General features: G+C 38.1%; 2 protein-coding genes and 1 pseudogene across 6 annotated transcripts; 2 read left to right on the top strand and 1 right to left on the bottom strand.

Annotated features, from left to right (window-relative positions):
* The first annotated feature begins 2,496 nt into the window (after positions 1 to 2,496).
* Positions 2,497 to 2,874, top strand: LOC143898563 (Y-box factor homolog). Its single transcript, XM_077408133.1, has one exon. It carries the CDS (start codon positions 2,497 to 2,499, stop codon positions 2,872 to 2,874), a length of 378 nt encoding a protein of 125 aa, XP_077264259.1.
* An 8,166-nt stretch (positions 2,875 to 11,040) lies between these two features.
* Positions 11,041 to 14,126, top strand: LOC143898560 (uncharacterized). Of its 5 annotated transcripts, none has more exons than XM_077408127.1 (4): positions 11,041 to 11,922; positions 12,140 to 12,353; positions 12,634 to 12,840; positions 13,158 to 14,126. In XM_077408127.1, the coding sequence occupies exons 2-4, from the start codon at positions 12,141 to 12,143 to the stop codon at positions 13,668 to 13,670; spliced, it is 933 nt and encodes a 310-aa protein (XP_077264253.1). In that variant the 5' UTR covers positions 11,041 to 11,922; position 12,140; the 3' UTR covers positions 13,671 to 14,126. The 5 variants fall into 5 exon arrangements, with proteins under 5 accessions (XP_077264253.1, XP_077264255.1, XP_077264252.1 ...); XM_077408129.1 differs by having other exon boundaries at positions 12,208 to 12,353; XM_077408126.1 differs by having other exon boundaries at positions 11,041 to 11,826.
* Positions 14,127 to 14,218: 92 nt separating this feature from the next.
* Positions 14,219 to 16,051, bottom strand: LOC143898564 (uncharacterized; annotated as a pseudogene).
* Between the last annotated feature and the right edge of the window lie 9,440 nt (positions 16,052 to 25,491).

Below are 25,491 nucleotides of genomic sequence, written 5' to 3' on the forward strand. Positions count from 1 at the left end.
ATTCTCCTTTTTACGAAATGAAATATTTGTAAGCAAATCTTTTAATAAATCTGGTTTTAAGAAATTTTCCGAGATTTGCTTAAGGAAATTAACTGATTTAGACTGTAATAAATGAATCCTTGTGTCGTGAGCTTGAAAATAGGCATTAAATGTATTAAAGAAATTTAAAACATGTTTTAAAAATAAGAAGTACGCTTTTATATCTACATTTCCCATCAAAGACAATAAGTATTCCCCAGACTTTGTTTTTTCGCTCACGACTATTTCATTAAGAAAATGTCTTATTGTATCCCACGATTCAAGAAGTCTATCAATACATGAATAACGCGAGAGCCATCGAGTTTCGCATAACTTCAAAATTTTGTGAGTTTTATCTTGAAAACATTCAGAAAAGTCATTGAAAACAACTAAACGTTTCGGACTGTTGTTAATGTAAGTTGCAATTTTTCTTAAAAATTCTTCACAAAAATCGGGCATTTTAGCGCATGCAGCGTGTGCCGCCAATGCAGCAAAAGGATCAAGGACATGAAAATGTTAATAAAGTGTTCCATTTTAACTAAAGTTTCGTTTTAAAAGATAAATGTTTTCCTGTCATGACAGACGCATTGTCGCATGACAGAGCGATGATATTTAAAAATTAAATCTCAAGTTTACACATTTCAGTTTCAAATGCCTTAAATAATTTGTCTGCATTACTATCTTTAGCATCAATATTAATTAACTTTATTAATTGCAAACGAATGTCTACAGTTTCGGAATCTACATAAACACGAACAAGAAACGTCATCCATTTTTTCGTTATATCAAATGTTTCATCGATAAAAATAGAAATATTCATATATTGCATGTTATTAATTACACGTTAAGTCTCTCAACTGGGCATGAAACTTCCATGATTTCTAGTATACATATATATCCACAGGTAGAGAGGGTTTGGAGTCGTTAAATACTGTGGGAATGACGAACCACAGGGTCCTGATCTCTACCTGTGATACTTTCAGAACTTTGTATATCCATATTATTATTGTAAATATGTTCTATTTGTTCGCTATCTTTCTCTCTAAATTTCTTGGACTAAAATTTTACGAAATGCACTCGAAAAATAAAGAGATATTTAAGTCACTCAAAGTAGTGTCTTTTTACTTCTGATAGAAAAGTGAAGAAGAGTGAAATTCTTCCATTATTAAAACTTATAGTTAAATATTTCTTCTTATAAAAAATGAAATATTACTCTTTTTTGAATGATATTATCATTATTATTTCAAGTGAAGCTTACAGATTTCGTAGAATTTTATTCCAAGAAATTTAGAGAGTTTATGTTTTACTTAATATAATGCAAGTATTTAAAATAGATAGAATAATAAAAGTAAAAGAATAATAAAAGTAAATTTCTAAATAGAGATAATTAATGAAATGATATTGAATGATATTGAATGAAATGATACATAATTAATGATGATACTATTAAACCTCCCAAAAGAGGGAATATTTTTCAATTTTGCCAAAATATATTCTATTTAAAACTGTAAAATTTTGCGAATCAAATAATGTTAATCCATTTTAAAAGAAGCATTCTATATACAGGAAAAGCTTTAATTTGAAAGAGCTTTTTAATATTTTGAATGTAACATTTTCCATTTAATCTTTATTACATGAGTACCTTGTCAAATAAGGAATTGTTTAGCTCCTTATCAGTAACTATTTTTAAAATATTCTTTTTTCTTGCTAAAAATAAGTTACAAAATTAATATTCTTCAGTCTATCTCAAATCAAAATTTTTTTGCAAATTTTATTGCAATTATAAACTAATATAAAGTCTTCTAAGACCTTTTTGTTATTATATTTTTCAAAGAATGATTTTACCGAGTATGAGTAATTTTAAAGTTAACGTTTTTATAAACAATGAGTACCGCCGGCATTAGCACCGTCCGCATAAAACAGTTGTACTGTTCATGAACATTGTGAGAAATAAATACTGTAAAAAGTAAGAAGCAATCATCAATCAACATCATGCTTTACGAAGATGAAGAATAACAAGCTGATACTTTATAAAGTGATTAAATTCTACTGGAGTTCCAGTGCTGTGAGAAATGACACAGATCATTGACCCGGGGATATAGGTGAAGTTCTTAATGGTGATGAAGACGGAAGATTTTTTACGGGACAGTGGATTCGGCGAAAGACGCATTCCACCTTCAAGACTGAAAGGATAGGAAGATGAGTTTCACTAACCTGGTAAAGCAACTGGTCTAGGAAGGAAAGCTTTAAAATAAAACTTGGGCAAGCCAGTTCACCACAAGGTTTGCCACAACTCCATTCAAGAGGCAAGACAGACTCAAGAACTGTGGGCTAATTATTTACATGCTTCACTTCGCTTTACTCCAAGAAACGCATTCATGTGAATGCGAACACCAGCAGTGAGCAGGCAGGAGTTAACATTATAGTGAGACAAAAGGTACCATCCTGGTTTGCTTGTCTCTACACCACCTTACCACCATGGGTGAGACGGAAAAGCAGCCCAAGGCTATCCAACAGAAGATGGTCATCGCGAACAAAGTGACCGGAACTGTGAAATGGTTCAATGTCAATAGTGGTTACGGTTTCATTAATAGAAATGAAACCAAGAAAGATGCATTCGTCCATCAATCGACCATCGTCGAGAACAACCCGAGAAAAGCCGTGCGCAGCGTGGGAGATGGCGAGGTCATCGAGTTCGACGTCGTTATTAACAAAAAAAGCCACGAAGCCGCCAATGTCACCGGTCCAGCGGGTGAAGCAATGAAAGGTTTACCCTATATCGCGGACAAACGTCGCAGCTATCGCAGTATCCACTGGGTGCATCCGAGACGCGGCAATGGTCGAGAATGCATTTAGTCAATTCAAGTGAACTGAATAACAACGTACTCAAGATATCTTTACATATGCAGATACATCCAAAATCCGATAAAGCAAATTCTTTGTGGTGCATATTAAGACATTAGATCCGACGGTACTCCTTTAAAAAATAAATAAAATAAAATAAAAAGATAATAAAATATACAGTTAACTTTAAAATTGCTTTACTATGTAGTATATAACAAATGTAAAAAAATTCTAAATGTGTATTTTAAGAACAAAGAAAACATATTATTTTATAATTGCAATGTGTTATTGCAAAATATTGTATATATTACAATATAATTATTTATTAGTATATTTTACAAAATTAAATTTATTATAATATGTTAAAAATGGTCATTGACAAGCAGCAAAACAAATTCTTATATGGCGAGGTATTTAACATACATAATAATTAATGAACGTGCGTATTTCATGGAAAATGTTATTTCTCTATAAAAATAAATAAATGTAATATTAAAAAGCGTTTGTAAATTTAAGTTTTGTTGTTTAAAACGTTTTTTTTAATTACCCTGCATTATTTTGCCCATAAAATTGTGGGCAAAATAATGCAAAGCATGTTTTAAAGAGGACATTTTTTAAAATAAAATATTCCTCTTAACAAAATGGAAAAACATTCCCTATTTTAAATGCCCACTGTGTAAAAAAATGTGAACTAAAATACATTATTATTTCTTATCATATCATTTTTTATCCATGGTATAAATTAAGCGTTATTTATGTTGTTTTTATAACATTATTTATGTTTATATGTATAACATATTTATTTTACTCATTTCAAAATGGCTCTACAGTTGCCGCAATAACTTAATTAAAATATTTTTATCATAAATATGTGCTATTTTAAATATTATATTAAGTAAGACATATACATGTGCACTTTTTTCTGATTTTTCACTAGAAATACCAATAGTTATTTTCGACCGTTTCGATTTTTTTAATTTGTCATGTTTTTCATCGTAAAAGTATAATTTTGAAATTGTCTGAGTTTTTACTAATTACTTTCTTTATTCTAATGATAAATTTATTCTATTTATTCAACCTTTAATATGACCAAAATACAGTAGTCTCTCTAATTTTGACCGGATGGGGCGATAAGAGCGGAATGCCAAAATTATGGAATACCCTCACCACAGCATGGACTGCCAATCATCGCTACATAGCGAATTAAGTCCCACCCATTGTGATATAGAAGGAGCACGATATTAGTGTTTGTAAAAGTATATGTAAAGGAATGCAAAGATTACAGGAGGCCAAATTTAACGAGACTCTACTGTGATTTAAAAAATCGAAACGCTTAAAAATTATTTGGTATTTCTAGTATAAAGGCCACTTTATACAATTTACAATTCACGACAGAATAGTGTGTGTGTGTGTGTGTGTGTGTGTGTGTGTGTGCAGTATATTCATAAATAAACTTTGAATTTTGTGAATGTTTGTTTATATACACAATTTTGTTCCAAATTCTGTCGTGAATTATAAAACGTATAAAGTGACCTTAAAACTAATTAATACTCTGTCTTACTGTTCTTTTTCTATTCTGTCTTTAATTTTCTTTTATATTTTATATCTATCCTTTTTTATATCTATTTTATATCTATCCTTTCTACACCTATCCTCTATTTTATACATTCTTTGGAAATGTAAAAAATTGTTTCCTTTAATATTAAAGGAAATAATTTTTTACATTTCCTCTTGACGGAAGAGACCACCACCTTCTCGCGGTTTCCGTTGAGCAACAATATGTACGTTATTTATTTACAAGGAAGATATACAATAGGAATATCATATGTTTGCACAAATAATATTTTTCTTCTGTTATTTTACTATATATGTATTTACTATTAGCAAAATACAAATTATACTTTTAAAATAATTCCAAAACAAATAACATCTATTTAATTTATTTTTTGAGAAAAAAGCGTACATATTGGCCAAGAGTGGATTTCTATCATTTATGCTCTTTCTATTTTTTATTTCTGTAATTTATATATTTTATGTATAAAATAAATGGCGATGTAATGTAAAATGCGATGTATATTAAAGACTTATTTAATTAGTAACTTTTTTACATTATAAAATAGAGATTTAGATATATTATCAAGAAATTACACGATATTAGTGTCTCGCGTCTGTGCAGAAAGGGACACGCGAGATAGAATTTATCATATGAGCTATCGGCCGGTAACCAGGAATGCATGGTAACGCGTGGTAACGCGTGGTAACGCGTATGCCTCCAGCTACAGCATGGGAAAGAAAGAGACCGCACATCATATGTCTGCGCTCTTCTACCAGCCCGAAGCTGGCCGAATCGTGGGCGCTATCCCCACCACGCGCCGTGGTAGGGTAGCCGAAACGCAAACCTGGCATCTCTGGTTGGCATTCGCCGCGTCTGCCGCGTTGCGCGCCAGATCGTCCTGCTGTTGCTGCGTCTGATTTTCATTATTCTGCTGAGTATTTTCCATCGCACTTTGAGTATTTCTACGTCGTCGCACGTTCGGTTGCAGACCTGCCTGTCTTTCTGGCGGTAATGGTCCTTGCGATCTCGTGTGGTGGGCGGTTATCGGCGAACGTAACAAATTCGGCATAACCCCCACTAACTGTCTGTTCGTTTGCTACGCTAGCTACGCCGGTTTTCTTCCTCACGCTCGTTTTCGACGTTACGGAACGCTCGTATGACCCTATCAACGCGTTTGTTTACGATCGCGTGCGCGTATTCGCGCTGCGACGTCGCGTTCCTTTGGCACACGTTGTCACAACGTTCCGCTTCGTTCGTTATTCCTGCGTTTTCAACCGCGTTACACTTCCACGTAGACTTACTTCGCTTCTTTTTTTACGTAATAAATTCACTTTCGTATACCGTATCTCCGCGTTTGCGAGGGATACTCGTATTTATCCTCTTGTTTATTTTACGCGTAGGTAAGCTATTCGCTTCCCCGTCGTGTTTCGCACGTTTTTCCTCACTATATTGTTTCTACTACGATATCTTCGCGATGCTATTTTCTCGATTCGCGTCAAACGCTCGTATTCCGATTTACGCGATTCTGTTTCCGTCGTGTTGCGTACCTTGAAAGATTTACGCCACGACTTCGCGTCCTTACAGATACACGTTGTTACAGCGCTTGTCGTCACGCGTCTTTCTATTTCTGCCTTCGCCAATTGTATTTATTCTCATTTATTTGCGAAGCTTCTTGCCCCGTCTTATTTATTTTACGCACTTTTTGTGCTACTCGATCCACTTCGCCGCTTTACGCTTTTACGGTTCGCGCGAAACACTCGTACACCGTCTCACGCGATTCTGGTTTCTGTCGCATTGCGTACCATTATTGGTTTTTTACGCTGCGACTTCGCGTTCGTGCGGTTGCACGTTTTTTTAGCGTTTCTCACGCGTGTCTCTTCCACTTGTGCTCGCGGTTACTCGAATCTTTATACTTTTCGTATAATTTTCCCGTTATGATCGCTTTTTCGTCTCCCACCGTTTTCGTCGCCTTCGCGCCGAATCACTTTTCGCCTTCGCCTTGTGAGGAGTCGCGTGAAACGTCGTACGGTGTTTAGGCGCGATTGATTTCGTCGCGTTTTCCCGTTGGGGAATTACGATGTCGCGTTGTTCGACCGCACGTTGTCACACGTTTCTTTCCGCTACGCGTTGTCCTATATTCACTCGCGGCTTCAATGATCGGTCGCTATTTCCTTTGGCACACGGATTTCCGACGTTATTCGCAATCTCTCATCTAACGGTTGCGCTCTGTGTTCCCGACTGGTCCCACTAGACATAATTTTTGTCCAATTTTTATTATGTCTAGACATAATTTTAATTCAGCGATTTTTATTATGTCATGACATAATTTTAATTCTGCCGTTAGGAAATTTTAAGTCGATTTTTATGAATCAAGCTTGAATTCAATGTTTAGGTGTCCCAGGTTGCCGATGACGAGGTCCACATAGCACGCTCTATAGTTTTCGGTGTCCAGGTGTATTAATACCTTGAATTCGATGGCTACGTGTTCCAAGTTGCCGATGACGAGGTCCACATAGTGCGCTTCGTAGTTTTCGGTGTCTACATGTATTAATACCTCGAATTCAATATCTACGTGTCCTACTTTGCTAGCCTAGCAATCGTGAGCAGTTGCTCGTTTTCACTCGTTTCCTCTTTTTTGACTTACTGGATTAAAAAGAGAGGAAACGAGCAAAAACGAGCAATTGCTCACGATTGCTAGGCTAGCGGAGTATTGGCTGAACGCACATATTCAGATTTAAAGTTATTAATACACCTAGACACCAAAAACTATGAAGCGCACTATGTGGACCTCGTCATCAGCAACCTGGGACACCTAGACATCAATTTCAAAGTATTAATACACGTAGACACCGAAAACTACGGAGCGCAATATGTGGACCTTGTCATCGGCAACCTGGGACACCTAAACATTGAATTCAACATATTATTACACCTGGACACCGAAAACCACGAAGCGCACTATGTGGACCTTGTCATCGGCAACCTGGGACACCTAGACATCAAATTCAACGTACGATTACACCTGGACACCGGAAACTATGAAGCGCACTGTCTGGATCCCGTCATCGGCAACCTGGGATACGTGGACATCAAATTCAAAATATTAATACACGTAGACACCGAAAACTACGGAGCGCACTATGTGGACCTTGTCATCGGCAACCTGGGACACCTAGACATCGAATTCAACGTACAATTACACCTGGACACCGAAAACTATGAAGCGCACTATCTGGATCTCGTCATCGGCAACCTGGGACACGTGAACATCAAATTCGAGGTATTATTACACCTAGACACCGAAAACTACGGAGCGCGATATCTGGACCTCGTCATCGGCAACCTGGGACACGTGGACACCGAAAACTACGGAGCGCACTATGTGGACCTTGTCATCGGCAACCTGGGACACCTAGACATCGAATTCAACGTACGATTACACCTGGACACCGGAAACTATGAAGCGCATTATCTGGAACCCGTCATCGGCAACCTGGGACACGTGGACATTAATTCAAGATATTAATACACGTGGACACCGAAAACTACGGAGCGCACTATGTGGACCTCGTCATCGGCAACCTGGGACACGTAGACATCGAATTCAACGTATTATTACACCTGGACACCGAAAACTATAAAGCGCACTATCTGGACCTCGTCATCGGCAACCTGGGATACATAGACATTAAATTCAAGCTTGATTCATAAGAATCGACTTAAAAATTCCCTAGCGGCACTTTCTGCCAAGCGTAGAGAACCTTCTTTTCCGTTGACTCAATATTTATTATATATATACCTAATTTTTACCTAAATAGAAATCTTTCTCCTGACCGATAAGTCTATCGACGTAATTTCGAAATACGCGCGCGATATCGAAACTGGCGATACCTGCGCCGCCAGCGTCGAAAAAGTGAAAGGGACGTTTCTCTGATAATCATAATAATATTGAGACGTCGGCGTTAGGAGGAGGAGGAGTATCTTAAAAATAAATTTTCGCATTTGGACTTTGCGTCGCAATATCTCCGCTCGTAGGGCACGTAGCGGAATATTATGAGAGAAACCCCCCCCCCCTAATTGGACCCCAAGCTATCGATCAAGCCTACTTAGAACTTGATTCGTTCACTCGTTATCGAGATCTCAACATCTCAGGTACTCGCAACCCGTCGCGTCGCGTAAAAGTGTCACGGTCGGTCTCGCTCCTCGTGTACTTGGCGCGAGACACTACCGTGTCTCTTGATAAACGTATTACATATAAGCGGACGCGGTACATTTACAGGAAGTGCCTTTGCACTTGATAACGGCGCGGTATTTAACGGCGAACGCGGTAGCGTTACATAGACGTATTCCACGGGCTCGGTATATTACATATAGGCGGACGCGGTGTATTTACAGGAAGTGCCTTTGCACTTGATAACGGCGCGGTATTTAGCGACGAACGCGGTATAATGCCTGGAGGCTCGCGGATGTCGCGGTATCGCGATGATATGCGTGCGGAACCGCGTAGCGTAGGAAGATTTCCGGAGCCCCGGCCCCGAGGCGGCGGCAGCGAGAGCCCTCGTTGCGAGGCCGAGCGCGCTCGACCCCGCGTAACCGTGCCTTCGGGGTTAGGTTCGAAGGAGTGCGGGAACACCTGAGAGCTCTCAGTCGAGACTCGGAGCACCGGACCTCGTTTGGTGTGTTCCCTGGGAGTCGGGATAGGTTTCGTCTGGAAGAAGCGGAACTTTTCGACGAAGTCTCTCTTTCTCGCCGGAGCGGCGGTTTATATACCCGCCCGGCGCGGCGGGTTCGCGAGGAGCGCCGATCGTCGCGCTGTGGTGGGGTGGCGCGGCGCCGCGCTCGTCCTCGGGGCGGCTCGGCTGCCGTCGTCGCTCGTCGGAAGGCACGGGTGCCGCGCTTGGCCCGCGCACACGGTGCGTTTGAAATTACATTAAAAATGTGGGCTCACCGCGCCCTGGTCTTCGCCCGACTGGTCGTCGGCGGGCGGTCGGGCGGTCGTTAGCCGGGAACGATGCTTAGCGCACGGGGTGCATCGTTACAAACTTGTTCGCAATGTTACGTATACGGTAGTAAGACAGAACGTCTAAAAAAAAATTTCCCACGACAGAACATCCCACGACATTATGTCCAAAAAAATAATATCCCCGTGACAAAATTTCCTGCGACAGGACGTCCACGCGAAACCAGGAGCCACATGGGTTCATAACTTTCCACGCGTGGATAGCCTACGCATGTACTTTGAAGGCATACTATGTGTGTAGTTTAACCATAATGGAGCGGAACCTACCACCTCCATGCATACGCTATCCACGCAAAACGAGGTGTCACATGGGTTTACATTCTCTTTATTTTACAACTTTTTTTATTTATTACACACCTATATTCGAATATGTGGCGATTGTAAGGAACTTGTGAATCCGATAAGGATACATTAGTAAGAGATGTTGTGTGAAATATTTGTTAGGTAATTCAATGCCTCGGCAGGATTATACGTATTTACAACGTTGCGCGAGCGTCTAAGCGCGCCTGTTTTATTCTCTTTGGGCGAGTCTCTCCCGCTTGGAATTGTGCTATTTGACGCTCTTGATCACTTTGTTCCATTTGTAGGCCCTCGATGAATTTCCAGATTGTAACATGATGTGCCTGCAAACGTACCGCAGTAGGTTTTCCTGAGTTCTGTTGTAGACATTCCAGAGTGCAATTGGAAAACGTGCATCTCGTCGTTTTCCTCTTCGATTCTGTTTTCCGATCCATGTTTCCTCATAATAATCAAGTAGAGGTTGTAATATTACCTCGTTGCAAGTATAAAAATCGGTGTCAATGAGTTGTTCGTATGTGGAAATGACATCATTGACTGGAACAAATGCCAGTGCAATTAATTTTTTTAGCTGCTGTGCAAATTCCTCGTCCTGCGCATATCTTGTTTGTAATCCATTCGTCTGAATATGTTTCCAAATGCACTGCGAAAAATGAAAATAGCATCCATGCACTGTACTGATCTGAAACACCTCGTGGAACGCCTGCATGAAACTGAGTTCGTAATCCGTTGTTACGGCGGTTGGTTTGAGTTTCCGTTGCAGATTTTTTAATGCGCCCTAAAATTCGATGTAAGTTTCTCGCGATTTTTTTGTTGTAAGTACATATACCAAGGGAATTGTTGTATTCTCGTGAAGCCCGTGAATCGTGTATAATTGGGTAAATATGTTTGGTACCGTCTTGAATGTGCCATCAGCGTGCCATTGGTTGCAATTTTGTAGAAATTTTAAATTCTGCTTTGTGGTCAAAATGATTATGCGGTCCTGTCGTTTATTGTCGTAGTAGATAAATTTAGAACCTGCTTTTGTTTTACAGTAATCACCCGTTATAATCAGAAACTCTGCAGTAGACGGATTTGGTGGTGGAGCATTTGCTCGTAATCGTGTCCTTTGAACCGTGCGGCAGAGTGAATGTGTAGGTGGCAACTGTGCTGCTACGGATGCAGTGATACCGGTACACGCAGCAGAAACAATGTTTTTCGTTGGATCATTAGATTCGATCGCTTTTCGTTTCATGTGGTTTGTAACTGCGATTTGCTTGACGTGCAATATATCCGGAGCGTGATTATGCGTCGTTTCGCTCACAACGGATCCTGGAAATTTATATCGGTGATGACGTCGTGAATATTGAATATAATATGTAATGTATAGGTGACACGTGAGGGGTGATTTTCGAATACATGTTGATGTTACCTGTCTCTTCCTCGGTTGTCGTTTGGCAACGCCCGGGACACTTTATCTCCTGCGCGTAGCGAGTGCATCGCCAAAACACTGTTGTTGTAGTTGCACGGTGCTTGTAGTAAATGAAACTTTGGTGCTGTAACAATTTCTCACCTTTTTGACTAGTTAGAAATGTGAGTGGCATTGCTTCTTGCCGCAGTACAAGCTGAGTTGGAACTGCTGTTAGTGTTTACAAGCCGTTAATATGTACGCACGTGCTATTGTAAACAGATTCAAACATCTCTACAGTCGATGAGAAATATAACTGTCTTATAACTTTCCACGCGTGGAAATGGTCATATATTAGTATGAACGCATGTACTAATGTAATACCGTAATAAAACCGACAATGACATAATTCATGTGCCGATTGTGTCGTGGGTGTTTTGTCGTGGGAAATTTTGTCACGGGGATATTATTTTTTTGGACATATTGTCGCGGGATGTTCTGTCGTGGGATATTTTTTTTTGGACGTTCTGTCATGGATCCTACGTATACGCACGTATGCGAAGGGCGAGAATACGTATACGTTTCTCATATTATATTCTTGAACATCATTTAATGGCCTTCGCAATTGAAAACGTATACGTTTCTCATTGCACCGAATTACGTTTGGCAACGTTGGAAAATGTACGATCTTTCTACAAACATTAGGTAAGAATCACGCAGTGTGAAACAGGGAAGATATCCGTAAATTAGGTTATATACGTGTTGCTTAACTAGAAATTACCGAAGACACTGATTTAAAAGGTTTGTAATAGAATCATTATTTAATTAGTTTCCTTAGGCCCGGTTTCTTTAGCGTCGGATAACTTTATCCTTAGGTTAAACTCACTCTTCGTCTCTTTCTAAGGGTTAGGTTATAAACTGAAGAAACCGGGCCTTAATCAATAGAAGTAATAAAACTAAAGAAAAAATATGTTGTTATAAGTGTTAACATTTATTTAATTGTTATTCTGTATTACAGAATGGATAACTTTGACAAAAGAAAGAGAGCTGCAAACATTACAAATGAACAGAGAACTTTACTTATAGAGTACATGACAAAACATACAAAATTAACGAAAGGAAAATTCTCAGCATCTTTCACGCTGAAAGACTCCATACATTTATGGAATGAAATAAGTAACATCTTAAATTCTGTTAATGGAGCGAAAAAAGATTGGAAAGGTTGGTGTAAGGTAAAAAAATATTTTTGTGTATAAATAATGCAAAACTTCATAGTTAACAATTATCATGTAAAAGAAAAATATGTAGGATAAAAAGCCCTACAAAATTTTTTATTTTAAAAAATAAGAAATGGTATTGTTTCTCGCTTTAATCATTTTGAAATATTATTTACAGTTTAAAAGAGAGACTTGCAAAAAGACCGATTGTATAACAATATACAACAAGATAGATATGGCAGATATGAGACTTATGTATTGTGTTTCAGTGTTTTATAAGCTTTTATTGTTCTAGTGCTGGCATGATTTCCAATCACGTAGTAAGAAGAAACATGGTGTTATAATGAAGTCTATGGCATCAACAGGTGGTGGTACACAAGAAACGGACGTATTAACACCACAAGAAGAGCAAGTTCTGGATATGATGTGTCCAACCAGTATAACTGGACATCTTGATATACCAGAATCCACTGTAACTTTAGTGGACGATGCAGATAACAATGTAAAATAACAAAAAATATTGCATGGCTGCGTTTTGATATTCACAGCCAATACTTCAAATCTATAGTATGTTATATAAACTGAAGATTCGCAGTAGTGGCAGTAAATATTGGAATGCACAGTCCACATCTTTCTTACTATCTATTATTTATTTATATATACAGTGTAATACAGTGAAATAGATTTGCTCCATATTACATTTAAAATCAACAAATTTTATAATGTTTGTGTGTGTATATATATTGTGTATGAAATTAGCAATTAATGAAATTAGCAACGTATAATTTTTAATGATTATAATGTTTATTTGTCTTTCAGGATGATATAATGCAAATGGAAGTGGAATTTCTAGATGAATATGAAGACAGTGATACTTCAAACATTCCTCACGATACTTTAAAAAGTAATGATATCAATATTTCAGCATCACAAAACATAAATGCAATGTTAAGGAATAAACACAATAACTGTAAGGAAGTATTGATTGAAAAAGAAAATAGAAATCAGATAAAAAACAGTAATGCACATATTGAACAAGATAAATGTGTTGAAGACTTTCAGAAAAATGACAATACACTAAAAGATTCAAATGCTCGTATACAAAAAGCCAAAAATGAAAAAACAAATAACACCAATTCGGGAAAAGAAAAAAAAATATCAAAAAAGGATTTGAAAAATACTATTGAAATTTCAACAAAATTAAACAATGTTCATGCACAAACATATGAATTAAAAAGGGATTATTACAATGTTAAGCTAGAATATTTAAGAAGATTGGTGGAAACGCATGAAAAATTAGCCGGTGTTACACAACCCGTGACAAAAAAGTGATATTTGAATTATACATTTATAAACTTAATGCTTATACGAAGAAATTAATATTTTTCCTTTTCTTTTATTGTGTTTATTCTCTAACTTATTATGCAAGACTGATACAATATAAATTTTTTTAATACTTGTAAGATATAAAATATTGGTCTATATGCTTATTTTAAATGGAAGTTGTGGAAATAACAAATTTTAATTTTTTCCAAATATTACTATAGCAATGTTATTTTATAACTTAATATTTAGTTTTGTTTAATGCCGTATAAATAATATTTATCAAGAACTTATTATGTTGTACACATTACTGATTGACTGTGATTGTACTACAGTTAAGGGATCAAAAAGGCTGATTAGTTAATAGTTGATTATAAAAAACTTATACATATATAATACTTACTAATATGTAGTACTTATAAATATATATATTTGTTTTTAATTTTATTACCAAAAATGTATGCAAGAATTATTTGTTTTGCTTCCATATTTAATATTATAATGTTATTATATATATGTTATGTAACAATATAACATATAAGAAATGTTTGTTTAATATTGCAAACTTTTTATTTGTATTGAAAAGTACACGAATAAATACATTTTAGGCTGCAAACTGTTTATTTTATCATACTTTTGTACTACGTCAGTATATAACATAAATAAAATTCAAGAAAAATAATTTATTATCATTTGTCGTTGTTTGATTCGGCCAGCTGCTAGATCTCTGTCAATTCTGCGAATATTCCTACCTACTGCATTTTCTTCATTTGCAATGTTTTCATTTTCGTTATTATAAATTTCAAAATCGATTTCTTGATTACCATCATCATTATTATCATCATCCATCTCCAATGGCAGTGGCACATTTTTGCTTATACATATGTTGTGTAATACCGCACATGTGTTTATAATTTTTGAAGCTATTAGTGGAGAATAATGCAGTACCCTATGTTTTAGCAGGCACCTAAACCGCATTTTGAGTAGCCCGTTGCATTGTTCTACTAGTGAACGGCATCTCATTTGCTTTACATTATATAAAGCTTCTGGGCTATTTTCTGCTGCACCTAATATAGGAGTCATCATCCAGGGTCGTAAAGAATATCCTGAATCACCTACAACGCAAAACATTTCAATACAAACATTAGATACAACTTTTATTCATTTTTTGTGCGTTAATTGTAATTTTTACAAAAACATAATTGTTTGAGATCGCAAAATTTAGCATCGCGACGAAGTCGCGTTCGGCTGCATGTCAGCACATGCACGCTTGCAGTAAATTGAGTAAATTAATATTTGCGTGAAATGCCGCTCAAGAATTGTCACGGAAATATTCGGTATAGCATGGATCTTTCGGGATTAGCTTTTAGAAACTTTAACATTGTTATCAATAATAAAGTCAAATAACAACGCTAGAATAAAGGAACGACCCATGCTATACACAAAGCACTCGAAAACAGGTGACGACCTCGTCGGATCACCACGTGAAACCGGTGACGTCGGCCCCATGACGCGGAACTCCGACGGCCAATCACCCTCCCGAAATTCTGATAAATCTGCAGGGAGGGAGTTTCGCCTCGGAGGTGTTAAAAGGACCGCCGCTGCGCCGCGGAATCGATTTTCGCTCGCAGATCACAGAACACCGCTAGTATTTCTATACAACCGCTTTGCTTTACCGCTCATCACCGCTTTACGCACTCGCATGCTTAATTGCTATATCGCCGCTTTCGCCGTGCTAGACTCTGTGCGCGCTCACGGCATCTTGCCTGAAAAGGAAACTCGTGTAAATAAGTGTACATATTGAACATTAAACTTTGTATTCCTGTACTTGCTGTTCCTCTCCGTTTCTTTTGTGGTCGTCCTCTACCGCGCGCTATCTCGCGCTACCGCGGGCTCTCGAAAAATAATTGTTTAAACACATGACTTACCAAGTAAATGGAAATTATTGTTTGGATATCGTCTCTAAAGGTGAACCATTGCATTTTTTGCGTTACTATTATTCCAAATGTATGTGTCGTGAGTGCTTCACATAAACCTCCAAACCAAACCCGTTCCAATTACTGCCTACAAACACCAACCCTACACCTATAGCACCACCATACATTAATCGCAATCACCCACATAAGTTCTCCCACCACATTGCCCCCCGGCTTCATCAATAATAGAATATCCCTCCCACTACAGCGCACTCAATATACAAACCCCCCACATACCTTTCATTATCCTCTCTACCTATACACCCCTCTTTAACTAGTATCAGTTCTACCCTAATCATACCACTCGAGCACACCTAAAAAACAAGATCGCAGCAGAAAACCTGCATCTTGTACCAGTAAGCTCCCACCAACCACTTTCCTATATGTCCAAGCCCATATTCGCAGATAAACCATAATTAGAAAATTGATCCCAGCGCCTATATATCACAACTCCAGCACCTACAGCATACCTAAAATCCCTTCGATACTAAAACTCCTCACATTCAAAATCACACCCACCACTCTACTAATCATAGCACCACAAACGATTCAAACGTGCATTTACATTCAAGATTCTTAATTGCCAGTCGCAGATCTGTAATTATTATAAATACTATAGATGTGTAGATTACAAGTGACACTTTAGTTCCATAAATTTTGCAGTGCATTTTTTTATGAAATGTTACATAATTAATGTAACAAAATGTAACATAATTAATGTTAATAAAAATAATATGGATTATTATTACCATTATGGATTATTATATGGAAATTATTATTACCAATTGAGTATTTATGGAGTGATACCCTTTTCTATTGACATAAATGTGTTCTAGATAAAGATTATTGTTTTCTGCTGGAGGAAAAATAGCTATATAAGTGCAATCTATGCAACCTATAGTACCCGGAAATTCATATCTTTTATAGAATCTTAAATAACAGAAAATAGTAACATAACGTATCTATATTGAAATGTATGCGACATGTACAAAATAATTATATTATTATTAATTTAAATTTAAGTAAAGCTCTAATGATTTGCAATAAAAGAGAAATAAGGCAATTGGAGCCGGCGCAAGATGTTAAATGCGAAATTAGATATTAAACGTAAAGTGAAATTATCTTTGTAGTGTGTAATATATGAGCCGGAAAATTTACACGGATTCAATGCCTATGCACACTATGTCGTCTCCAATTGCCTTATTTCTGATTATGTTACTAATATAATAATTTGTTTCAGTATGTTTTGTTAAAGTTTTGTTTTTTTCTATACACAATTATAAGACATTTGTATACATACTCTGTTCGTAGTTCATTCATTTCTGCTAATGTAGAAGGGAACGTTATCCACTGGCTCATAATCTCTTCTTTTGTTATAATATCAATTACTTCGTGGATACTGCGAGAAACCGTTGGTTGACTAACGTCCATGTATATGTTTTTTCCAATATCCATTTGATATGATCCACTCGCATAGAAACGTAATGCTGTTATAATCTGTGAACATATTGCTTTCTTATTTAATGTTTATGCAAATAAACAAAATTCTGTGTTATATTAAAAATATTCGAATTATTACCTTAGTTGTAGGACTGATTGCAAATATTCTTGTATGTGGAGTCATATGTGGCTCGACAATGTCTATTACATATCTTGCTGCGGCTTTACTTAGACGATACAATTGCACAAATTTTTTATTGGGTAACTCAAAAGGATCATCTTGATCACGAATATGATAATTATACTGAATATTCCGATCTCTTCTTTCTTCTACTATTTCAGCGTTTTGTAACGCATTAATGATTGGAACATTTATTATAATATCTTTTAAGTCCATTTTTGGTTTCTACTAATTGTACGTATTATATTTGTATCGAGCTTGTCACTTAAAACATGTACATTTCTCTTGCAACGACTGCTTTGACCCATGCGTTGCATTGCGAAAAATTGCGGACGAAAATTTACGTATACGTTGCGTTTGCGACTGTCAAGAATACTGTTTTAGGGATTTTTCACTGCGATTATTCGCAACGTCCTACTTGCGTATACGCAACTATTTCTGCGACTGTCAAGAATACTGCTATAGGGATTTTCCATTGCAATCATTCGCAACGTCCTACTTGCGTATACGCAAGTATTTCAAGAATAGGGCCCCATGTGACCGCACCCTTAAGCTGGTTTCACATGGGGCGTAACTTGCGTCAGCCAATCAAATTGTCTCATACGCATATAGTAGCTGAGACGATTTGATTGGCTGACGCAAGTTACGCATATGCAATTTACGCTCCATGTGAAACCAGTCGTAGGGTGACGTCCCATGGCGCGTATCGGGCGTACGAACTCAGCGACTGCAATTGCGATTGCAATTTCGTCCCTTGATCAATGAGAAAGAAGCTCCTGGCAATTCGGGCATTTCTCATTGGTCAAGAAACGAAATCGCAATCGCAGTCGCGGCCGCGAGCCGCTAGTCTGATTTGGGCTCCATATTTTTCCGTAACAGTAAAGGCCATTGCACGTAACAAAGTTTTAGTTTTAATCGTAAGGCCGTAAGAAAATAGACCAATCACACTCGATTATTCTTCAAGCGCGAGAAGAATAATCGACTGTGATTGGTCTATTTCCTTACGGCCTTACAATTACAACTAAAACTTTGTTATGTGCAATGGCCTTAACAGTAAGGTTTTGATCTATCGCGTTGCTCGATTCAGCCGTCCGTAATCGTAACTGGCCGAATCGAGCAACGCAATTGGTCGAAAACTTATGGCTTAATCGACTGTTGTCCGTGCATACTAACACAACCTTAACAGCCAATCGGAACGTCCGACAAAGCTTCGTTTTAAGAAGTCAACGGTATGGATCCGCTACCGTTTAGGGTTGATTCATAATAGCCGTAACCGTTGATTTAAGCCGTAATCTTTAAAAAATTGACTAATCACAGTCGAATGTGAGAAGAATAATCGACTGTGATTGGTCAATTTCTTAAAGATTACGGCTTAAATCAACGGTTACGGCTATTATAAACCTTAGGGCTGTGCTTTAAGTTCTTGGCTGTGATTGGCTGATTTGCTTACTGCTTGAGTTTTAGGCTGGTTTCACATGGGGCGTAAGATGCGTATGCGTAACTTGCGTTAGCCAATCAAATCGTCTCAGCTACTATACGCGTGTGATACGATTAAATACTGAGACGATTTGATTGGCTGACGCAAGTTACGCATACGCATCTTACGCTCCATGTGAAACCAGCTTTACTGCTTAAGTTTTTCTATAGTCTGGCAACTGAGTGAACTCACGTGTATTGGCTTTGGAATAAAATGGCGAGAGCCAATAGAATTATTCTAAGCTTTAGGTTAAGGCCAGTTAAGGCATAAGTTCGTGCATACGACGATACGACCCACTCATGCCCCACCATGTTCCTAATCACTCCAACGCACTCCAAAAACTTATAAGCCATTTTATTATTCAGCTTAAAGGTCATTGCACGTAACAAAGTTTTAGTTATAATCGTAAGGCCGTAAGAAAATAGAGCAATCACACTTGACTATTCTTCAAGCGCGAGGAGAATAATCGACTATGATTGGTATATTTTCTTACAGCCTTACGATTATGACTAAAACTTCGTTACGTGCAATGGCCTTAAGGCCATCGCGCACAAAATGCATAGCTTAGCATAAGCGTAGCGTAAGACCGTTAACCAATGAGCATCCAGCATAAAGTCGCCATATTAATTTACATAAGATGCTCATTGGTTCAGCGGTCTTATGCTATGCTTATGCAACCTATGGAATTTTGTGTGCGATGGCCATTATAAGCGGGGAGCACATACTTCTGCACAACGGATAATGCGTAAGCATAACAAAATTGATTAGTCTATTTCCTTATGCACATGTGTATGGACCAATCAATTTTCTTATTCTTACGCATTATGCGTTGTGCAGAAGTGTGTGTTCCCCGCTTTATTCTGCATCTTTGCTTGCCTTGCACATCATTGTTGTGACAGATTGCCTAACCTCTCGTAAAATTATTGTGTTGTAAATACTGTGATATTACTTATGTAAGGGGAGGAAGCCACTCGTTAAAATGTATTATATTAGTCAGGATTTATTACTGAATACAGAATCGTGAAAACGAGAGAGACTGGCTCTTTCGGCGGTCGTTGCAGGACTGAGCCTGTTTTCCCGTTGCCGGGACGCGCTGCTTTTTAACAGAATAACGTCGAACATAAAACTAACGCTCTTGTCGCGAAGCGGGCACGAAAATATTTACGCGACCGAAGGACGATCGAGTTGCTATGCCGCATAGTTCCTACAGTTTTGGCAATCCTGACTCAGAATCGTCCTCGATTTATTCATTGAAAGGATAACGCATACAACAATAATTATTAAACATTGTGTGACGTCTTACGAGCTATTTATCCCTAATGGTCTACTTAACATAGGGTCGCATGTTTTTGGCTTCCCAAACGCCTTGATACTTTTTTTGGGTGTTTTGAAATCCTGAGATATCGGAAACTAAGTATCGGTCATTTCGCAATTCTTTCGCAACAACATATGGCTCTTTGTATTGAGGAACGAGCTTCTTAGAAGTACCGGCAGTACTATCAAAATTACGCAGTAATACATATTCGCCCTCTTTATATACAGTCGGTTTCTTGTGTTTTTTATCAAAGTATTTTTTATTATATTCCTGAGAAGACGCTATCTTTTCGGAAGACCTTGCTCTAATATCTATTAGATCTCTATCTTTAACATTTACGGTTGAATTCAAGTATTCCTTGATCAGGTCATCTACTGTGCCACGTTGGTCGATTCCAAAAAGCAATTGGCTGGGTGTTTCATTTGTACTTTTGCTTATCGTGTTATTTAAAGCGTGTTCGATCTGCGGTAACACGTTATACCAAAGTTGATCTTCCTCTTTATTTACAAGCTTGCCCAACATAGGAATCACTACGCGATTAAATTGTTCCACCTGACCATTGCTTTGAGGGGAACCGGTGGCTATCAATATATGCTTAATAACGTGCTTATCAACAAAACTCTTAAACTCTTGCGAAGTGAAACAAGAGCCCCTATCGGAGACAATAACTCGAGGCTTACTATAGTTGCTAAAATAATCGGATAGTGCTTTAATAGCTTCTTTACTTGCGGTGGTCTTTGTGGCGTACAACTTGACGTATTTTGTGAACGCATCTACAACTAGGAAAGTATACTTTTTTGTCGCACACCGTTTATCGATGGGTCCCAAGTGGTCAATGTGCAATACGTCCAGGGGAGTGTTTCCTTTTGGTATCGGATGCAAAATGCCTTCCGTTTTTCCCGAATGTGGAGAATATGCTAAGCATTTCAAACAATTAGAGATATGCGCTCTTACTTTCGTTTTTAAATCAGGAAACCAATAACTTTTAAGTATTACCTCCATAGTTTTTTCTACCCCCAGATGTCCCATTTGATCATGATATTTAAACGAGATATTATTTTCCATATTTTGAGGAACGTAAAAGAGCAGATCATTATTTTTTTTACGGTAAACCAATCCATTACGCATCTCGAAGAATGGACTTTCTGATTTCTCTAGTTTTCCTACTAGTTCAATAATATCTTTATCTTGCGACTGGCAAACTGATAAGTTATACTCGAACGGATTATCTTCTATGACGCAAATATTAAAGGATCTACTGAGTGCGTCCACGTGCTTCATTCGATTGCCCGGCCTGTGTTCTACTGTATATTCAAAACTTTGCAACTCTAAGGCCCAGCGGGCAATTCTAGGATTAATATCCTTCTTTTGTAACGTCAATTTAAGAGCATTGCAGTCTGTAACGATCTTGAAAGATATACCGACTAAATATATTCTAAATCTTTTCAAAGCATATACTATAGCTAATATCTCTAGCTCAAAACTGTGATATTTGCTTTCCGTTGGTGTTGTTCGTTTAGAGAAATAGAAAATTGGATGCAATTTACGGTCTGACTTACGCTGTACCAGTACGGCTCCGAAGCCGTGTGAACTAGCATCACAATGTAATTCGGTATAATCATGAGGATCATAAATGGCCAATATCGGCGCTGCTACTAACTTAGATTTTAAAACCTCAAAAGCATTTAACTCCTTTTCAGTAAAAGTAAACGTGGCATCTTTTTTCAATATGTCATATAAAGGCTTAGCGATTAATGCAAATCTTTCAACAAATTTGCGAAAGTACGAACACAACCCGAGAAAACACTGCACATTGCGCACACTTTGAGGAACGGGAAATTTTAAAACAGCCTCAATGCCACTATCAGTCGGACTTATGCCCTGTGAAGAGATGGAGTAGCCTAAATACTCTATTTTGGTAAATAAAAATTTACATTTGTCAATTTGCAGATTACATCTATTTTCGATCAATAATCTAAATACGCATTTTAATACATAGAGATGACGTTCTAACGACTTAGTTGCTATCAAGAAATCATCGAAGTACGCTATTACATCTCCCTCACGGATCAGCTCCTGCAATATATCGTTTACAAATTTTTGGAATCTAGTCGGGGCTGTTTTTAATCCAAACGGCACTACAACGAACTCAAATTGGCCGAATGGTGTAACAAATGCAGTATATTTAATGGACTCTTCAGACATATGAATGTGGAAAAATCCATCTTTTAAGTCTAATACACTAAAATATTCTTTATCTCTAAGAACATTTAATTGATCTTCTATCACTGGAATTGGAAAATTATCTCGTAATATATATTTATTTAAAGTTCGATAATCGATACACATTCGGTACTCTCCGTTTTTTTTACGTACAAGTACAACCGGCGACGCATATTCGGAGTTACTAGGCCTAATGACTCCTTTCGCTAATAATTCGTCCAAAATTTTCCTCAACTGTTCCTTTTCACTATACGATAATCTCCTCGGTGAGAAATGAAAACTTTTTACATTATCAAACTTCAATGTCAGTTCCGCATTAACCTTGGGCTTTAAAGGACGTTTTGGCAATACAAATTCTTTTTCGAACAATTTTTTAAACTCTAACTGTTTAGCAGGACAAATATCCGGATTAATTACTAACGTTTCACTTACTTTATCTGGCATATCGCTTATATTAATATTAAGAATCTCGTTATCTACATTCAGAATCTCGTCGTTATCTAAATTTTCCGCAACGTTTACAGGAATAGCAATTAAATTAACTTTAGCTCTTTTTAGAATGTCCCGACCGATTATCATAGAGAATGACGTAGTATTATCAGTAACCACGTATACTGACACGTTAGCTTCACTAATTTGATCGTAATGAATATCAATTGTAGTAGTTCCAACTACGTTTAGCTGACTGCCATTAATTCCACAAAATTTATTTCCAACATCAGTCGGCTTAATAAAACAATTGGGAATAATCTTTTCTTTCACAAAACTTATTGGACTCCCAGTATCGATCAACGCATCTACTTTAGTTTCATACTTCGCAATAGAATCACTCAATTTTATCGTAACTACTTTTTGAAATTCATTACTAATCAACGAGGCATCTACGTAATTAACTTGTTCTGATTCACTCTTACCGTTACATTCGCTCATTACATGCCCTTTTTCTCCGCATTTGAAACACGTACCTTTCTCTCTCTTAGGCGACTTACAGTCCTTAGACATATGTCCAAATTTGCTGCAATTGTAGCACCGTATTTTGACCTGTGACGCACTTGACTCCGTCGACGCATACTTTCTCTCCGACACCTTCGTATGAGACTGCACGTCCTTCTGCTCCTTGTTCTTCCACTTCAGCTCTCGTTCCGGACGACTTTTCTCCTCCATCAGATTGACACTTTCAAACGCCGTTAGCAGCTCGTCTTTCGAGGCGAACTGTTGAAGCTTTGCTTGATTACGTAACTGCAAACTCGATATACCCTCGATAACGTACTCCAAAATTTCTTCTTCATCCACTGGAACGCGATTAGCAAGTATAATCTTCTCGTGGTAATATGCACTAAACGCTTCTCCCTGCTTCCACTTTCTTTCTTCAAACTGCTTCCGCAGCTTCAATTTACTTTGACGGTAATCGTACATCTTGCGCATTTCAAGAAGTATATCATTCGCGCTGAGCTCGACATGCTCGGGGCGAGAGTGAAACCACTCTAACGCTTTGTCCTTAAGACGCGCTCCTATGAGAATCTTTGCACTGTTGTCATCCAAACGATATGTTGCAATTAATAATCGGGCTTGCTTCTCCCAATTTCGGAACATGCCCTCTTTTCCTTGAAAATCGCTCAGCAATTCACATATTGCTTTCACGCTATGTTTCGATGGCACTTCCGGTCCTGCATCGTTCCGCGGGGCATTACGCAACATCTGGTTCTCTTTCTCCAGCATCCGCATCTCTCGCTGCATTAACGCTTGTTCTCGCCGCATGAATTCCATCTCACGCACCACGTCTTCTGGCAGAGTCCCGCCGCGGTTCGCGCGTCGATCTCTCTCCGACCGCTCACTCGCATGCTCGATATCACTTATCGACGTATGCTCCGCCTCTCGTCGCCGATCTCCTGCCGTGTCCTCTTGCTGCTCGCTTTCATCTTGATTCTGTACCACACCGATCGCTCTTAATTCGTTAATCCAGTCGTTATCTGGCTCTGCCGCTTGCAATCGGGCTATCAACTCCGCCTTGCTGCCCGATGTCGGCAACTGCCGTTCTTGCAGCAACTCTTTGAGCTGGAGCACTTTATACTGGTATATGGCCATCACGTTTCCGATAACGATACGGAAGCTCGGAACACTGAAGGACACCTCACCGATACAGTTCCGCGATTGAAATTACCCGGCAGTTTATCACAGCGGTTCACTGCGTCAACACTCGAATACCGATCCTCGATCTCACTTCTGAATTTGTAAGGAGAGGAAGCCACTCGTTAAAATGTATTATATTAGTCAGGATTTATTACTGAATACAGAATCGTGAAAACGAGAGAGACTGGCTCTTTCGGCGGTCGTTGCAGGACTGAGCCTGTTTTCCCGTTGCCGGGTCGCGCTGCTTTTTAACAGAATAACGTCGAACATAAAACTAACGCTCTTGTCGCGAAGCGGGCACGAAAATATTTACGCGACCGAAGGACGATCGAGTTGCTATGCCGCATTATACTATAGTTCCTACACTTATATCTCAGTGGTTGTACATACATAATAATGTATATCCTTCCTCTCGCAGGATTTAGACAAAATCAATTATGGCCAGACTCTGTATAGAGGGTCTGTAAACATGTTAAATTGACGGAATAAAATCATTGCATCGCAGTCGTTGTGACAATTTAATTAAACGCCCGTCATGCCGTAACGAAGCGTTGTTGACCCATAGTTTCTATACTTAAAGTTGGTGTATTTATTCCTTCTTTCATTACACAAATTTACGAAATTTAGTTTTTCTGCACCCTGTATATATATCTCAGGAACTGCTTAATATTGTAACTCGTGCTCAATCGTGGTCAATCGGGACGGTGGTCAATCGGGACGGTGGTCAATCGGAACCGTGGTCAATCGGAACGGTTGTTAATCGAGACCGTGGTCAATCGGGACGGTGATTAATCGGCACGGTGGTCAATCGGGACGGTGGTCAATCGGGACCGTGGTCAATTGGGACGGTGGTCAATCGAGACCGTGGTCAATCACAACGTGGTCAATCGCAACGTGGTCAATTGCAACGTGTTCAATATTAACGTGGTCAATCGGGACCGTGGTAAATATTAACGTGGTCAAAGGGGACGCTTCCACAGTATGTACATACAAGATAATAATAATAATAATAATAATAAACTTTATTAACGGGTAATAAACCCTTTAGCGTACAAAGAGAAAAGAAAAAACAAGAACAATAAGATAAA

The sequence above is a fragment of the Temnothorax americanus genome, unplaced genomic scaffold (genome assembly GCF_048541705.1).
Source record: "Temnothorax americanus isolate GAGA-0224 unplaced genomic scaffold, ASM4854170v1 Scaffold236, whole genome shotgun sequence".
Classification (NCBI taxonomy): Eukaryota; Metazoa; Arthropoda; class Insecta; order Hymenoptera; family Formicidae; genus Temnothorax; species Temnothorax americanus.

What these genes read in the sequence shown, in the direction of transcription:
- LOC143898563 (XM_077408133.1), top strand. Translation starts at nt 2,497, where the DNA reads ATGGGTGAGACGGAAAAGCAGCCCAAGGCTATCCAACAGAAGATGGTC.
- LOC143898560 (XM_077408126.1), top strand. Translation starts at nt 11,801, where the DNA reads ATGTACGATCTTTCTACAAACATTAG. An exon ending in GATCTTTCTACAAACATTAG is followed by an intron (nt 11,827 to 12,139) that starts GTAAGAATCACG and finishes TCTGTATTACAG; the next exon opens with AATGGATAACTTTGACAAAA. An exon ending in ATTGGAAAGGTTGGTGTAAG is followed by an intron (nt 12,354 to 12,633) that starts GTAAAAAAATAT and finishes TTATTGTTCTAG; the next exon opens with TGCTGGCATGATTTCCAATC.